General features: G+C 37.4%; 1 protein-coding gene across 4 annotated transcripts in view; it reads right to left on the bottom strand.

Moving 5' to 3' along the window:
- Positions 1-1,622: 1,622 nt before the first annotated feature.
- AMELY (amelogenin Y-linked) overlaps positions 1,623-18,329 on the bottom strand; it is a 209,182-nt gene continuing 192,475 nt past the window's right edge. The window contains exons 1-7 of one of the 4 annotated variants that reach the window (XM_054677200.1): positions 9,666-9,721; positions 8,250-8,315; positions 5,713-5,760; positions 4,575-4,616; positions 4,439-4,483; positions 3,744-4,169; positions 1,623-1,783 (exon numbers count right to left, since the gene is read on the bottom strand). In XM_054677200.1, coding sequence (XP_054533175.1) covers positions 1,778-1,783; positions 3,744-4,169; positions 4,439-4,483; positions 4,575-4,616; positions 5,713-5,760; positions 8,250-8,303 — 621 coding nt within the window. In that variant the 5' untranslated portion in view covers positions 8,304-8,315; positions 9,666-9,721 and the 3' untranslated portion in view covers positions 1,623-1,777. Of the gene's footprint in view, positions 1,784-3,728; positions 4,170-4,438; positions 4,484-4,574; positions 4,617-5,712; positions 5,761-8,249; positions 8,316-9,665; positions 9,766-18,329 lie in introns of those variants that run through there. The other 3 variants (XM_054677201.2, NM_001102459.1, XM_063805003.1) reach the window with 3 other exon arrangements.

Genomic DNA, 18,329 nt, shown 5'->3' with positions numbered 1-18,329 from the left:
TCTGCCACAGTTAGCTTGTGTGGGACACCTCTTGGGACCAAGCTGTCCAGCTGTCCAACCTCCCTGGCTCCAGCAGGGGAAAAGCATAGCCTGGGGCATAGAGATGGATGCCACCCTTCCCCAACTTGCGGAGCTTAGCGTGTTACGCAGCCATCAGTCTCAGTGCTTGCTGCTGCCCCTCCCTCACAGACTACAAACTGCTTAGGCAGTAGGCAGCTGCAGCTGTGGTGCTGGTCAGCCCTCCCCCAAGGAACTCAACAGGCTTAAGCAGATTCTAGCTGAGAGGCTTTTGAGAATCTTCAGGGCTCCAGAATTGGGACCCTAGGCCCCAGTGGCATGAGTTCATGAATGGCACTTTTCAATCTGTGGATTGCACTGTTCTGTGGAACATGGTTTCCCAGGCTGAGTATCAATCTCACTCACCACCTCCCTTGGCTGTGGGGTGGGGGCTCCCCGGGGTAGCAAGGGAACTCCTTGCTCCTGAGCTCATGGAAGGCTGAATGCTGGGATTGATTCCAGTCCTGCCAGCAAGGAAGGAGTGCTGAGAAAAGCCAGAACATTTTGACTGTACTTCTGTCATAGTATTAATACTATGACAGAAAAGGCCATTTGGCATTTTTAGTTGTTATTTGTAGGCTTCTTTTATCCCTTTGGTAATTTCTAGATTCCTTAAGGATGTGGACCTAACTATTTTCAACAGCACATAGAGTAGTGCCCTGCCCTAGACTGTGCTTATGTGGACTCAATTGATTAGAATTGGTCCAGGCCAATCGATTAAAAGTTTTTCTACCTTTAAAAAATTTCTACCTTTAAAAAATTGAATCTAAGTTCTTTAAAATGAAGTTATTTGCTTGAATATTGACACCCTTCCAGTAAAGTTGTGTTTATCCATTCCAGAACATGATTAAGGGGTCTTAATCATAAAGGTACTGAAATAAAGTTACCATGGATGCATGTAATATAAACCCCGCAAAGACTGTTTACAATTCCGTGTGGGTGTAGGCAAAAAAAAGGGATTCAAATGTAAATATGAGTGGCACAGAAAACTTGTTTGGAGTCCATTTTATGCATCTGTTAACATTTTGAAGGCTGTGCAATACAATTTATCATATTAAAGTTTATGAAGTGAAATAAATGACTTGTATATAACATAACTGCAATTCTCTATTTGAAGTTCCATTAATAACATCTCTTGAGAAAACAAATTACTTAAATAATTTTCAATTCAGTATATTATTATGCATATCACATAATTTTATTTAAAAATCATTTTCTATAGAATGAGATCAAAAAACCAGATTTTGATTGCTGATGTGGTGTGAAGTAAAGAAATTATCATATAAACTTCCCTTCATTTGGTTCAGGTTTCAGTGATTGTATATGTTCATACATTTTTATTTTATCAATGATTTTAACTGATGTGTAAACTTCATTTTTTAAAAAGATTTGACGTAGTATAATTTCAATTTTCTCTAAAAAGAAATATAGTCCCTATTTGCTTGCCAAATGGTGAATTTGTATGAGTAAATGAGCAGTTCTTACCTTATTCAAGAATACTCATTCATAATATGTTGTCTCAAATGATAGGAAAATTTAAGTTTCATTCAACACAAAGACATGAATGATTTTTAAAACATTTTATTGTCTACTATTGGTACATTTTTAGTTACAGAATTTGCTAAGTTAAGTGATTGTAAGCAAAAATCATTGTGTGCTTGTGTCATCCCTGAAAGCAACTAAAGTGTTTACTTCAGTTCCCGTCTCATATTCTGGTCTTTTAATCCTGAAAAAAATAGCAAAAGGAACAATTAAATATTTTAATTGTTTCCGGTGAGTACCATTTACAATACACGTATGCCTTCGGTTTTGTCAAACCAATGTACAACCACTTAAGTTGAACTCTATAATTTCCAAAGTTTCTTTGTTCGTTCGTTGTCATTAGATATTAGGTGTCCATGAAGGCTTCTTCTACCTTTGGAACACTTAAAGCCTATTATTTTATAACAAAATAACAATTGCTACCTTTCTTTGAGTAATTCTTGCATGCCAGGCTCCAAGCTCACCATGCTATTTTATTTTTCTTAAAACAACTCTAAGAAACTATTATTTATACTCAAATTTTACACAAAAAGAAACTGAGTTTTAAAGAGTTCAAACTATCTGCCCAAAGTCACCTTTCCATAAATAGCTTTGTCAAGGTGTGAGCACATTATAAATCCATGGTGTTAATTCTTAATAAGGAGATAAATAAATGCATTCTCTATGCACAGAGAGAACATGTGCTTTAGACTAGAATAGCCAATGATAGACGTCAGATTACTTGGGATTCAATCAATTTCCTTTCTTTTTTTTTTTTTTTTTTTGAGGCGGAGTTTCACTCTTGCTACCCAGGCTGTAACTCAATGGCACGATCTTGGCTCCCTGCAACCTCCACTTCCTGGGTTGAAACAATTCTGCTGCCTCAGCCTCCCTAGTAATTGGAATTACAGGCATCTGCCTCCACGCCCAACTAATTTTTTTTTTTTTTCCCTTCGTGTTTTTAGTAGAGATGTGGTTTCACCATGTTGACCAGGCTGGTCTCAAACTCCTGACCTCAGGTGATCCACCTGTCTGGGCTTCTCAAAGTGCTGAGATTACAAGTGTGAGCCACCCCACCCAGCCTCAATCAATTTTCAAAAATTCTGCCCCATATTCTCTGTAAACATGCTCACAATTATTAAGCCATTTATAACATATATTATGATTTTTTAATTCAGAAGTTATCACATTTATACCTGGACAGAGGCTTGAAAATGATCTGATTTTGTCATTTTCCCCCATTTAAAAGAAATGAAAATACTCACACATTTGAAGTAACTTTTACAATAGTGCCTCCTTTTTGAGGGCAAAGCCAGAACTTGAACCTAGCTGTCCTGGCTGTCTATCCTGGTCATTTCCACCTCACTTTTCTCTGCTTCTCAGTAGTATATCATCAATAGCTTGTATAAATTGGAATTACAGTTGGATACATATAAGTGATAGATCACATAATCTTATATATGTAGAAATAAGATTTTACGGATGTGGATAAAGTTTTTTTTATTGATTATTCCCATTCATTTGTAAGTGCTTCTTGTAATGGGAGATTCAGTCATAAATTGAGGTAACTTCTTTTTAAAAGCTTAATCCTCTATAGAATCTCAGCACTAAAAAGGACTCTAACAGCATGTTTAGTTTAGCCTCCTCCAAGTTAGACTGAAAACTACTGAAAACGGGAAACCTTCCTATAGGTTTTTTAAAAGAGATTTCCCATCTACCTTTCATAGCTTGTTCAAATATTTGCACGCTAAAAATTACCCACCCCATCTTATCTTAAGCCTTCACTGCAATTCTAGCCTCTTCTTGCGAGTCAAATCTTTGAAATGAAAGAACTGATATTCCCTTATTGCTGTTGCCCTTAAAATTAAGAGGGTTTAATAATATATTTTTCTATTAATGGGTTGTCATAATATACAGTCTGGTAGAAATTCAATAATAATAAAATTTAAACCTATCATAAAAACCGTGGTCTTAATTACCAATCCATTTAGATAAATTTGTTTATAATGTAAAGATACAACATATTACTTGGACTAATAGAATCATAGATCTGTAACTACTACAACTCTAGACCCTGAGTTGTTGGACCCCTTAGAACTCTGGGGCCAACTTTGCTGCACCATTTTCACAGGATTGGCATTGTAGTGGCTTCAAGGTGTACTCACCACTTCCTCCTGCTTGGTCTTGTCTGTTGCTGGCCAAGCTTCCAGATGCAGATCAGGAAGTATGGGGGGCAGGGGCCGCATGGGGAACATTGGAGGCAGAGGTGGCTGTGGCAGCAGGGGCTGCATGGGTTGCACAGGTGGCTGGGGCTGCATGGGCTGGTGAGGCAGTGGCTGAACAGGCTGGGGCTGGAAGGGCTGCTGGGCAGGCAGAGGGAGGTTTGGCTGATGGTGTTGGGTTGGAGTCATGGATTGCTGGCCAGGAACAGGCATCATTGCTTGCTGGGGGACCCTGGGCTGCTGAGCTGGCACCACTGGGATGTGGTGATGAGACTGCAGGGTATGAGTCAGGGGGTGCTGTTGGGACACCACGGGGATGATTTGGTGGTGCAGCCATCCACCCATGGGCTCGTAACCATAGGAAGAGTACTGGTGAGAAACAGAGACGCAGGTTTACCATTGGCTCAGGTGACTCCAACCAGAGAAGCAGCAGTGTTTTCTTTGCCATTATGGCCATAGGAATATTTTATTTATCTTTCCTTTGCAAAAATTTGTAACTGTGTACACAGACATGATTTTTTACAAACTAAATTTCCCATTAGTGTCTGTATGTGGAGTACACATGGTATTTTCTTAAAATGGGAATTTAAATGCATGCCTAATATTTTCAGGGAATAAAGAACAAAATGTCTACATACTGGTGGTCTTATCATGCTCTGGTACCACTTCAAAGGGGTGAGCACCTTAAGAGAAAGATATATTAGAATCCATTTGATTTAATTTACTTTCATCCCATGCAGAAATTCACTGATGCAGTAGGAAATATAGACTCACTAAAGCAATCCTGTCAACATTGATAGCCTGAGAATGTGAGTTCTACAAGAGAAAGAGGAAGGTAAAACATTTGTTGGGTACTTCCTGTGTGTCAGGCACTGTGTTTACATCCATCACACACATTCTTCATCTTTCATTATATGCTAGGAGGCAAGTATTGTTACTCTCACTTTTTAGATAAGGTCATGGGAAGTTAAAGAGATTCATTAACTTGACTGAAGTTACAAAGGGAGTAAATCTGTTTATTTCCATAGATCCTGCTCTTCATTGTAAGAGCGAAGCAAACATAAAATTATGCCGTAATAATGTGACATAATGTTAATTTCATCTTTCCTTTGATGTCACAATGGGGAAAAAAGCAGTGCAAACACTGTCCCTCAACCTAAAAACACAGATTTACTGATCAAATTTGTCAATCTTTTAGGTTTAACAGAAAACCTTGCCTCAGATTCTTATTAACATTTGTCAGCAGCTTGTGTAAGTAAATAAACTCACAGATTGTTACCTGAACCTATGAGAGAAGTAAGAATTTTATTCCTTTCTGAACAGTATACACACTTGGTTAACCTTAGGTTTGGGGATTCTTTATACGGTAATACAGCATGTAATCAATAAAAAAAAATCAGTTACCTTGCTCATATTATACTTGACAAAGCAGTTTTTATAATTGTTAACTATATTATTCTCCAATATTTTGAAATGTGAATATTACAGTAATTTCCCTTGTCCAAATGAGAAAACCAGGGTTCCAAAGAGAGGAAATTATTTGCCAAAAGTTAGTAATTTTACCTAATCTTTACATTTTACTGGATGGGATACAACCAAGCTGGTCAGTCAGAGTTGACTTTTTGCCCTTTCATGGAACCTTCCTGAGCAGTGGTTCATGAATGAATAAACTTACAGCCATATTTAGGAGGAAAGAGTCAATCCGAATGGTCAGGCAGGAGGGTGCTGGAACAACACAGGCTTGAGGCCAACCATCAGAGCTTAAACTGGGAAGCTGATGGTAGGAACTGTAAAATTGGGACCACTTGAGAAACCACTTTATTTGGGGTGAAGAATCCACCCACTATTCTTTACAGAGCCCAGGGGACTGTTAATGCAAACAGTGATCAAAATTAGTAAAGAGAAAAATTACCTCATAGCTGAAGTTGATATAACCAGGGTGCCCAGGATGAGGTGGTAGCTTTTATAGGGAGGAGGGGAGGAGAAGAGAAAGAGAGAGGAAGGGAGAGTGTGAAGGAAGGGAAGAGAGAGTAAGAGATTAAGTCAATATGCAATTGTTAACATTAAGAGACTAAAATTACTTTTAAAAAATCTATATAGTACAGAATATATTTGAGGTCTGTTTTTCGTTAAGACAAGTGTGCTATGTAGGAGAGGAGACCTCTTATTTTAAAGAGGTCTAGAATAGCTAAATGATTGTCCCTGGGGTTATAGTCTTAAAGTTGGAGACCTGGAAGCAGAAACCAGGACACATTTATTCTCCAGTGATCAAACAACATCCTTCTCCCACCCCAGTGCTGTCAATGAATTCTACCTTATCCTGTCTAACAGTTTACTTGCTGATAAAACTCATCCCATGTTGGGGAGTGAAGTATGTTTCTTTTACACGGTAAAGAAATATCAACAAGCAGTTGTCTCACAAATGTTCCCTTGTAGATCAGGAGGTGGTCAAGTACTGTAAGTATCTAAGGGATTTCTCATAATTGACAGGCAAAGTAAACAACACATCCATACAACAAAAGAAGCCACAAAAGAAACCACAAGGTGGAAATTAATGAATGCCAGAACAAGATGTGTGGAGAAAGTAGAAACATTATAAATCCAATGGAAAAATGAAAGAGTTTATTTAGGCCAATCTTTTTTATTATTCTCCCAGTGTTTTTATGGCAGAAAAAAATTTTTAAGTTAAAAATAAAAGGCCACATGAATGATAATCTGAATCAGGACTGTCTATCCTCTCAAAAGTGGAAGCCAAGTGTTTGGCGCCTGCCTTGTGGAACTCTGGTTGCTCCCGGGGTCCACGTGAAGGAGAAGAGAGACAATCATGAAGAAAATCTCCCTCAGACATTGACCTCATTTAGGACTGGCTATATTATATTATTTTAAAATTCTCACATTTCATAGGAGGGGTTTATTCACTCTCATCTGGATGTGAATGGTTTTATTCAGGTCCTATATGCTTTTGATCGATACCATCTTAGAGAGCAGGAAAAGGGCTGAATTCGTAATGCCGGGACTCCTGAGAAGGCTAAGGATTGCCACAGTGCAGGATTTCAGGAAGGCAGAGCACAGAATCTTGGTTTTGTGGGTGAGACAGGAAGAGAGGAGGTAGGTGTGGAAGCTTGCTGGCTTCTGGTTGTATCAACTGCTCTTTATACCACCAAAAAGTATATGCAGGCTGCTTGGCATGCATATGATCTAAGTTCCCTGCCTTTATGCACCTGTGTCCAGACAGAGTGAGAGTGACACCATGGTGTTTAATACATTTAAATACAAAATACATCACTATATATTGGGTGTAGGTGGGATCCTGGACAACCACAAGAAAGCCACATACTTATCAGATGCACCCAAAGGGGTAGGACTTCTGAGAATAGTCAAGATGTTTCTAGAAGTGGATTCCTAACACAGAAATCTTACCCTTCAAGTGGTAACAGCAGTAATATGTGGAGGGCAAGAAGATATCTGGAAACTTGAGAGGAATTAGGTTTTAGACCAAACGGGCATTTTGGTAATATTTTTATAAGGCTGATTAAGCACTTTCTCTGGAGACCTTTCAAGAGTCCCTTTCAAAAGCTTCCTCCAGGCCAGGTGCCGTGGGTCACGCCTGTCATCTCAGCACTTTGGGAGGCTGAGGCGGGTGGATCATGAGGTCAGGAGATCGAGACCATCCTGGCTAACACGGTGAAACACCGTCTCTACTAAAAATACAAAAAATTAGTGCGGCATGCTGGCACATTCCTGTAGTCCCAGCTACTCAGGAGGCTGAGGCAGGAGAATCACTTGAACCTGGGAGGCAGAGGTTGCAGTGAGCTGAGATCGTGCCACTGCACTCCAGCCTGGGCGACAGAGCAAGACTCCATCTCAAAACAACAACAACAACAACAACAACAAACCTACAAAAACCAAAAACTTCCTCCATGTAGAAATGGGTGGTGATATCTCCAGGCTAATGGTATCAACTGAATCTCCTGGGGTGCTTGTGAAAATAGAGTCCTGGGCCCAACCCCAGCTGTACCAAATCAGAACCTCTAGTGGAGGCATCTCAGAAACTATTTTATTTATTTAATTAATAGATTTATTTTTAAATTTTTGTGGGTGCATAATAGTTATATATATTCATGGTGTACAATATGATGTTTTGATATATATTTACAGGGTGGAAACATTAAATGAGGCTAATCAATGGAACACTATTCAGCCTTAAAAAGGAATAAAATCTTGACATTTACAAACATGCGAATGAGCATGAAAGACATTATACTAAGCAAAATAAGCTAGGAAGAGATAATCTATTTTTTCACTCCCCAAAGTGTTTCTTCAGCACAGATGTTTTGGGGCCTCTTAGCTCAAACTGTTTTAAACCTTAAAGTTTCCCAGCTGGGGGACAAATTCTTATTTCCACATTTGTAAATTGGACACAACTTATGCAAAGAATGTTTTACTCACAGGCATGGCAAAAGCTGCTCCCACAAGGCAGGCAAACAAAATCCAGGTCCCCATTTCTTGATGGTTCTGAAATGAAAATCAGCAAGTGCTTTTCTCATCTCTTCTCACACATGTGCACCATAAAGTGCCTTAAAAAACATAATCTGCATTTGTCTGTGGGTAGCAAGTGGGATATTCTTTGCAAGGTTAATTTTTCTTATTTGATTTCAAGTTCTCAGTCCATTTTATTGTTTTGGAGTCACAGTAGTTAGCATAAAATCATTTTTCATTTAGGTTGGAAACTGAACAAGTGGAGGAAAATAAATCATGTTGTTATGTAATTTGGAATGCCATATTCCTGTCTGTCTGCATGGTCCTGTAAAGCCATACAAGCTAAGTATAATTTTTAATTAATAATCGAAGGAACAAATTTGGCTCTTAAGGTTCAAGAGCCCGTCAAGGTAGGTATTTACCCATTACTACATAGCATTTTATCATTTTAAAATGAGGAGCTGAGAAATATTTCTTATATTATCCATCTAGGTATTGATATTGTTAAAAACAAAGACTGATGATTTGAGGGAAAAAATCTAAGTTATTTGCCAAAACAGATTAAGAAATGACAGGGATTTCCAGCCTTATAGAACTTCAGGCAAGTAAAATGTCTGAGCTCAGGGGGTCTGCATAGCAAAAGATGAGGTTAAACAGAAAGGCAAAGAAAACAATAATCTGTGAATTTATTGATTCTTCAGTAAGTTTTGGATTATTTATATCTCAAAGATTCTATTTTATTTCATGGTATCTTCCCTTTGATATATGTTCTAATTTAATTACTCTACGAATTAGAGATGTGAGATATGAATTAAAGCTTGTTCACTTAAACATATGCACAATGCTTCATGTCTCAAATTATTGACTAACTTTAAAAATCTTTAAGTAAAAAGACATTAATTTTGGTAAAGAGAGTGAATATAATATGTAGTAATGCTGATATGAGTACTACATTGATGTTGTATCCTAAATGTGTGTTATTAAGCTTGAAATAATTTTTAAAAAGAGATAAAGTTTTAGATGATGGTTTTAGTATGAAATAAGGTATTATTTGATGTATTTAACAAAAAAAGTCTTAAAAGTAATAAAGGTAGCCTTAAAGTATTATTTCAATTTAGTTTACAAGTGAGTTTGGCTTCCAGGAACTCCTTTTGGTTTCTAAAATTAAAATTTAAATACACATATAGACAAATGCTTTGAAGGATTATAAAGTAAAAAAAAAAATTACATAATGAGAGTCAAATTTAATTATAATCCAACAGAAGTAACTGATTCTTAACAGCATAAAGTATTAGAAACATGGAATTTATTTGCATCTATTAAATATGAATTACAGAAAAGAAGCAGAATAAAAAGGACACAAAATAATATGTAAAATCCACATACCTTTAAATATATTCAGAGAAACTTTCTTTGTGCTACACAGGGAGGCTTGGTCCTCTAGATTTTCTTTAACTATGAGCTCAATTTATATCCTTCAAGGTATCTACAACAACCAATCAGATTTGTGAAGAAAAAATGTGTTGAATATGACTAAAAATTCCTGTATCATCATAATTTTTTTGCAACCATGGCTAAATATAAGGTAGTATATTGTGATTAGTCCATATAGTTCTTCATTATAGTCAATAATATGTTTAACAGGCAAAAGGAACTTCATTGCACTGTTTTTAAGTCAGCAAATTTATAGCTTGCACATGCCAAAACATTCAGACTTATATTTAAGAGGATCTTATGTCATTGCCTGTGATCGATTAAAATTTTAAAATCACTACAGCTGTATTTTTTGCTTTCCTTAAAGGTATGTCCTTTGTTCCCTGTTGCTACTCATTTGTCACCACTCTGGTGTTCAGAAAAGCGCCAAAAGTCTCTCTGGTGTGATCTGCAACTATTTATTATCTAAACAAATTCAAGGTTATCATAGTAGCAAAACTTTTATGCATGATCTAAAAGGCAAGACAAGAGGGATTTTACACATTGGTTAGCACACATCAAAATATATTTAAATACTTAGGAACACCTATCATAAGGCATATTGCCCTGGCTACTTCATCCTACATAGCGTATCAGCCTTTCTAAGTATGATGGCCTTCTTGCCAGTGTAATTCTAGCCCATTTCTGCTTTCTTTCATGCATGAAACAGATTTTCTTTTTCTTTAGTGTCTCTTTAGTTGCATTGTTTTCATATTTTTAATAAGCTCTACTTTGCCTAAGCAACAACAAGAAAAGTCTGTCCGTCTCTGAGGACTGTGATCTATTAAACGCATGCTTTTTTATAACCCTTTCATCTTAGTGAACCACAAAAATTTATGATTTTATTTTATATCTGATCAATTAAAAATCTAGCATCAAGAGCTAATGAATGATGTCTATCAATATTAAATTAATAAAGGAAATAGTAATACCCAGATGCAACTAATATTATAGCTGAATCTCTTTGAATACTTAGCTAATATTTATAAACTTTTTGCATATGAATATTATACCATATACATGAGCCAAATTTGAAGAATTAAATTCAAGGACAAAATATGTATGAAAATCATGTGTATAATAGTTAATGCTATGATATAAATGCATGTGGGTTCACCTTACCCAAGTTTCACCAAGGGACAACCTTCAAGTTATTTAGCCTGTCTGAGCCACAGTTTCTTCATATATAAACTGGGAACAGTAATAAAACCCTTTTAATAGAATTAGCATGAAAATTAGAGAGAGACATCCTTAGTAAATGGAAAGTTATTACCTGTCCTAATTCACCACATGGCACTTAGAAATTTTTTAAAGATGAAAATAAGATTCTAGGATGATGTGGGGATATTAGCAAGAAATGAATAATTTTTACGAAGAAAGGTAAATCTTTCAAGCTAAAAGGAAGAAAGGTAAACCTATCACCTTCTAATTCTTCCTATACAGAAAGATGTAGAAGATTATAAAGGGCAACACAGATGAGTTAAAGTGAACATAGAATATAGTTCTAAATGCCAGCTGTACCCAGGATAGAATATAGTTCTAAATGCCAGCAGTACCCAGGGTGTATTTGTATTTATGAATATATTTATTGGTGAATTGTATATTGAAGGCAAGAATATGCTTTGAAGGAAATTGTAAAACTAAGTTTTAAGAAAACAGGCCTTTAGCGTATTTGTAGAGAAGAGGTGAGAGAGTGAGGGAGTAAAAGGAGAGAGAAGGGAAGTATAATACATATTCTCCTTCAATTTATTTTATTTTATTTTATTTTTATTTCATTTTATTTATGTTTATTGAAGTTCCTAAAAGGATTTAAGAAATTTTTCTACAAAATTATGGGTGAGCTCTACTAAAGAAATGATTGAAAACAAAAAGTAGAGGTCTTTGGCTTTAACAATGTATTTTTTTATGTTGTCTCATATTTTTGAATGATAAGAAATTATATATTTGTTCAATGTAAACAACAGAATTCTTGTTTCTGATTCATTGTCGAGAATTATCCAGAGTTTGATGACCAGTATCACAAAAACAGTATGATTCTATTTGTTTTTCCCAACTGAATATCCTAATTCATACAGTCTTAACATATGGATAACTCTGCTTGAAATCTCTCCATTTAGGTCTGCCTTAAACATTTAAAAATTATCAGCTGTTTTGGAAGAGAGGACAAAATTTCAGTAGAAAAATTTTTTATATAAACAAAAATTTCATTTATGAATAAGTTGAATTTTAAAAAGAAAATATGTTATTGTATTGACTACTTCCTGAGGAAGAGGATCAAAATAGCTGATTAGATATTGCTAATATGTACAACTTCCATGGAGAGAAAACCGAATAGCAAGTGATATTCACACTTTAAACACATTATCTAAGAGAGAATCCTAGGGTTGAACAGACAAGTGATAAGAATAACTGAAAGCACATAATAAAAGGGCTTAAGGTAGCTTGCCCAGCCAGAGATTAAGAGAAGCTCCTAAATATGGAAAAAGAGTAAAAGAGAAATCCCCAGGGTTCCACTCTTCTGCAACAGTGTTATTGACTATGGGAGATACCCTTGATCCATGTAAGCCTCAGGCCTAACATAGGGAGAGACCTAGACATTGCACAGAGACATTGCTCCAGAAAGGGAACACATCTAGAATCCCACAGACATGAGCCCAGAGCAGCTACAGCTTGGCACGATTCTAAGAATCTACATGCTGGGATCTACTCCTGCCCAGAGGCCAGAACTGAAATGGCTGCTGCCACTGGGCCAAAAAGGGAGAGGAGAGAAGGGACACTCCCACAGACCACTAGGACAATCCTTACCATATTGCTACAGCATACTGTAAGACCAGGGTGTGATAAGTCAACAGTCCTCACAACTTCTTACTCATGCAACTCACCAGAGAGAAACCCTGCCCTTTCTAGTCATGGGTTCATGGCACCATCTTGAGAATTTAAGGTTAGGATGTGCTCCACACTGGGGCTGAGTCCAAACAGACATGGCTGCAGCTACCATGTGACCAAGAAAGGACAGGTGAGACCAGACTGTTAGACAAACATAAGACAATTCCCACCACTCTGCTGTGGGCTACTGTGAGACTAGGGCATGAAAAGTCTTAACTCTCCACAGCTTCTTTAGCTTTTTACCCATGCTGTTCCACCTGAGAGGCCCCCCTCCCTGGTGGTAGGCTCACAATGAACCAACCATATCATCCCACACTAGAGCATTCCTCCAGTAACGCCTGTCTGTCACAGCCAGTGTGCGAAGATACTACCAGGGCCCTAAAGAGAAGCCCCAGACCCAGGGCTCTAATATGTTATCCAGGAGCCCGGAAATATCCTGGCCCAGCCCATCACCAATCACATCTGATCACTTCTGCCAGGGTCTGTAGTCAGACTGAGCCAATCTATTGATATTGCCACAGATGACACCCATCCATTCATGCCACCAGCAAGCTAGAGAACTATCCTAACCAATACATCATAGCTACCAGCAACACCAACATGGGCTTCTGGTTCCCTATGTGTTCCTCCACCACTGGTACTGCTATAACACATATCATACCAGCTGGACAGGGACCTGAGAATCCACTTAGCCACCCAGACCATTGCTCTCACTACCAGTGTCTAAACAAGCCGTCTAGTGGTCCAAGAATTGACTTTCCAGGACCCAGTAACATTGGTGCCTGTTTAAGCTGCATTGATGGCTATGAACAGGGATGCTTGATGTACCACTGCCACTGGGGGCATTAACCCAGCTGGTATCACAGTCCCCAGAAAAACTTCACCATAGCGTCAACTAATAACCATACCTTAAGCCACTGAGCAAATCAGAGACACCACTGAACTTGTTTAGTACTGAAGAAATCATACAGAGATTACACAACTGCAGGTACCCAAAATCAAAGCCAAATGTCTCAAACAATTGTGTGTGTGTGTGTGTGTGTGTGTGTGTGTGTGTACCTTCAGGAAAAAATTCTCCCCTATCAGAGCAATTTCAAAAACTTGTAAGAAGCAACTGTTATGGCAGATGTGTAGATCCTAACATAAGGACACCAAAACAAGAAAAAGTAAGAAAATATGACATCACCAAAGGACCACAATAATTATCCAGCAACAAGTCCTCTTTTCCCCTTCCAAGGATTTCCACAGGGACTTTTTACTGAGGATAAGACCATGACATGGTGTCAGGTTTCCCATGCACAACCCTCATTTTGGGTGAGCATTCCTGCCATCCTCAGCTCAGGGTGTCCTTCCCAGTACAGCTGTATAACCCTTTGTCTGCCTGTTTATGACCCCACAACAATGATACATTACCTTCCCTGAAGCTGATTTCTGGCACCTAGAGTTAGAATCAATTTACCTTCTTTGTTCGCTGAAACTTTCAGGTGGCAGTGCTGGATCTCTAGGGAAGTAACATGACTTCCCAAAAAGAGAGGTGGATTATCTTGTCCGGGATCCTATCTGGGTTGCCAGTTCTGTTACTGTCAAAGCCTGTCCCCTAAAAAAGATGGGTCTTTCCCTGTTCTTGTCATGAAGCCAATACAAGAAATAAAAAATGAGTGTCAAGTATTTCAGGCTTTATAGCCAGGAAATTGAGAAATGAAAGCATGGTTCACAAATGCAATTCTCTACTAGTGAACAGAAGGGGGTTAAAATACATTATTTCTCTAATGAAAGGACTGACATTAAAAGTAAGGAGAAGAACATCATGTCTTTTCAGAAAGTGGGCTTTAAACTTCTCAGAACTGTAGTTTTGCCTCACTTGTGATTGCTTCTAGTCATTGCATGGGTGATTAGTCACCTGTTGTATCACTGGTAGAAATGTCATTTTGCATTAAAATTAGGTTATGATAAGGCTTAATCCAGTCTATCATTTGCTCAATCCAGTCCATCATTGTTGGACATTTGGGTTGCTTCCAAGTCTTTGCTATTGTGAATAGTGCTGCAATAAACATACATATGCATGTGTCTTTATAGCAGCATGATTTATAATCCTTTGGGTATATACCCAGTAATGGGATGGCTGGGTCAAATGGTATTTCTAGTTCTAGATCCCTGAGGAATCGCCACATTGACTTCCACAATGGTTGAACTCGTTCACAGTCCCACCAACAGTGTAAAAGTGTTCCTATTTCTCCACATCCTCTCCAGCACCTGTTGTTTCCTGACTTTTTAATGATTGCCATTCTAACTGGTGTGAGATGGTATCTCATTGTGGTTTTGATTTGTATTTCTCTGATGGCCAGTGATGATGAGCATTTTTTCATGTGTCTTTTGGCTGCATAAATGTCTTATTTTGAGAAGTGTCTATTCATATCCTTTGCCCACTTTTTGATGGGGTTGTTTGTTTTCTTCTTGTGAATTTTTTGGAGTTCATTGTAGATTCTGGATATTCGCCCTTCGTCAGATAAGTAGATTGCAAACATTTTCTCCCATTCTGTAGGTTGCCTGTTCACTCTGATGGTAGTTTCTTTTGCTGTGCAGAAGCTTTTTAGTTTAACTAGATCCCATTTGTCAATTTTGGCTTTCATTGACATTGCTTTTGGTGTTTTAGACATGAAGTCCTTGCCCATGCCTATGTCCTGAATGGTATTGCCTAGCTTTTCTTCTAGAATTTTCATGGTTTTAGTTCTAACATTTAAGTCTTTAATCCAGCTTGAATTAATTTTTGTATAAGGTGTAAGGAAGGGAACCAGTTTCAGCTTTCTACATATGGCTAGCCAGCTTTCCCAGCACCATTTATTAAATACGGAATCATTTCCCCATTTCTTGTTTTTGTCAGATTTGTCAAAGATCAGATGGTTGTAGATATGCAGCATTATTTCTGAGGGCTGTGTTCTGTTCCATTGGTCTGTGTCTGTGTTTTGGTACCAGTACCATGCTGTTTTGGTTACTGTAGCCTTGTAGTATAGTTTGAAGTTAGGTAGTGTGATGCCTCCAGCTTTGTTCTTTTGGCTTAGGATTGGCTTAGGATTGACTTGGCAATGCGGGCTCTTTTTTGGTTCCATATGAACTTTAAAGTAGTTTTTTCCAATTCTGTGAAGAAAGTCATTGGTAGCTTGATGGGGTGGCATTGAATCTGTAAATTACCTTGGGCAGTATGGCCATTTTCACAATATTGATTCTTCCTACCCATGAGCATGGAATATTCTTCCATTTCCAACAATCTAAACTTTATAAATGAAGGACAATTATAGTCTTTTTCAAATAAGTGAATACTGACAGAAATTATTACCACTAGATCTGACTTAGGAGAAGTCTGTAAGGGAGTGTTAAACATGGAAATAAAACTACTACAAAAACACACTTAATCACATTACGTTAAAAAGCTGCTATACTATCAAGTCTACATAACTACAAGCTAACAAATGACAGGATTAAATCTCACATATCATGCAGTATTTGAGGATTTTCCCATTGATATTCATCAGGGATATTGGCCTGAAATTTTCATTTTTTGTTATATTTCTGCCAGGTTTTGGTATCAGGATGATGCTGGCCTCATAAAATGAGTTAGGGAGTATTCCCTCTTTTTCTATTAATTTTAATAGTTTCCGAAGGAATGGTACCAGCTCCTCTTTGTATCTTTAATAAAATTAGGCTGTGACTCCCTCTGATCCTGGACTTTTTTTGGTTGGTAGGCTATTAATTGCTGCCTTAATTTCAGAATTTGTTGTTGGTCTATACAGGGATTTGACTTCTTCCTGGTTTAGTCTTGGGAGGGTGTGTGTGTCCAGGAATTTATCCATTTCTTCTAGACTTTCTAGTTTTTTGCATAGAGGTGTTTATGATATTCTCTTGTGGTAGTTTATATTTCTGTGGGATTGGTGGTAATATCCCCTTTATCATTTTTTAATGAATGTGTTTGATTCTTCTCTCCTTTCTTCTTTATTAGTCTGGCTAGTGGTCAATCTATATTGTTGATCATTAAAAAAAGCAGCTCCTGGATTCATTGATTTTTTTGAAGAGTTTTTTGTCTCTGTCTCCTTCAGTTCTGCTCTTATCTTAGTTATTTCTTATCTTCTTCTAGCTTTTGAATTTGTTTGCTGTTGCTTCTTTAGTTCCTTTAATTGTGTTGCTAAGGTGTTGATTTTAGATCTTTCATGATTTTCCCTGTGGGTATTTAGCGCTATAAATTTCCCTCTACACACTGCTTTAAATATATCCCAGAGATTCTGGTACATTGTGTCTTTGTTCTCTTTGGTTTCAAAAAACATGTTTATTTCACTGGGATGCAAGGCTGGTTCAACATATGCAAATCAAAAGATATATTCCATCATGTAAACAGAACCAATGACAAAAACCACATGATTATCTCAACAGATGCAGATAAGGCCTTCGACAAAATTCAACAGCCCTTCATGCTAAAAACTCTCCATAAGCTAGGCAATGATGGAACATATCTCAAAATAATAAGAGCTACTTATGACAAAACCACAGGCAATATCATACTGAATGGCCAAAAACTGGAAGCATTCCCTTTTAAAACTGGCACAAGACAAGGAAACCCTCTCTCACCACTCCTATTCAACATAGTATTGGAAGTTCTGGCCAGGGCAATCAGGCAAGATAAATAAATAAAGACTATTGAATTAGGAAAAGAGGAAGATAAATTGTCTTTGTTTGCAGATGACATGATTGTATATTTAGAAAACCCCATTGTCTTAGCCCAAAATCTCCTTAAACTGATAAGCAACTTCAGGATACAAAATCATTGTGCAAAAATCACAAGCATTCCTATATACCAATAATAGAGAAACAAAGAGCCAAGTCATGAGTGAACTACCATTTACAATTGCTACAAAAAGAATAAAATACCTAGGAATACAACTTACAAAGGATGAGAAGGACCTCTTCAAGGAGCACTACAACCCACAGCTCAAGAAAATAAGACAGGACACAAACAAATGGGAAAACATTCCATACTCATAGAGAGGAAGAATCAGTATCATGAAATTTGCCATACTGCCCAAAGTAATTTATAGATTCAATGCTATCTATCCCCATCAAGCTACCAATGACTTTCTTCACAGAATAGGAAAAAAACTAGTTTAAATTTCATATAGAACCAAAAAAGACTGTGCATAGCTAAGAAAATCCTAAGCAAAAAGAACAATGTTGGAGGCATCACGCTACCTGACTTTCGACTATACTGCAAGGCTATAGTAACAAAAACAGCATGGTATTGGTACCAGTACCAAAACAGATATATAGGCCAATGGAACAGAACAGAAGCCTCAGAAATACACCACATATCTACAACCATCTGACCTTTGACAAACCTGACAAAAACAAGCAATGGGGGAAAAGATTTCCTATTTAATAAATAGTATTTGGAAAACTGGGTAGCCATATGCAGAAAGTGGAAACTGGATTCTTTACTTACACCTTATACAAAAATTAACTCAAAATGGATTAAAGACTTAAACATAAGACCTAAAACCATAGAAACCCTAGAATAAAACCTAGGCAATACCATTCAGGACATAGGCAAGGGTAAAGGCTTCACTACTAATGCACTAAAAGCAGTGACAACAGAAGCCAAAATTGACAAATGGGATGTAATTATACTAAAGAGTTTCTCCCAAGCAA

Source organism: Pan troglodytes, chromosome Y (genome assembly GCF_028858775.2).
Source record: "Pan troglodytes isolate AG18354 chromosome Y, NHGRI_mPanTro3-v2.0_pri, whole genome shotgun sequence".
In the NCBI taxonomy this organism is placed as follows: Eukaryota; Metazoa; Chordata; class Mammalia; order Primates; family Hominidae; genus Pan; species Pan troglodytes.
The sequence above is the reverse complement of the archived record's forward strand: the minus strand, read 5'-3'. Positions and strand labels throughout refer to the sequence as shown.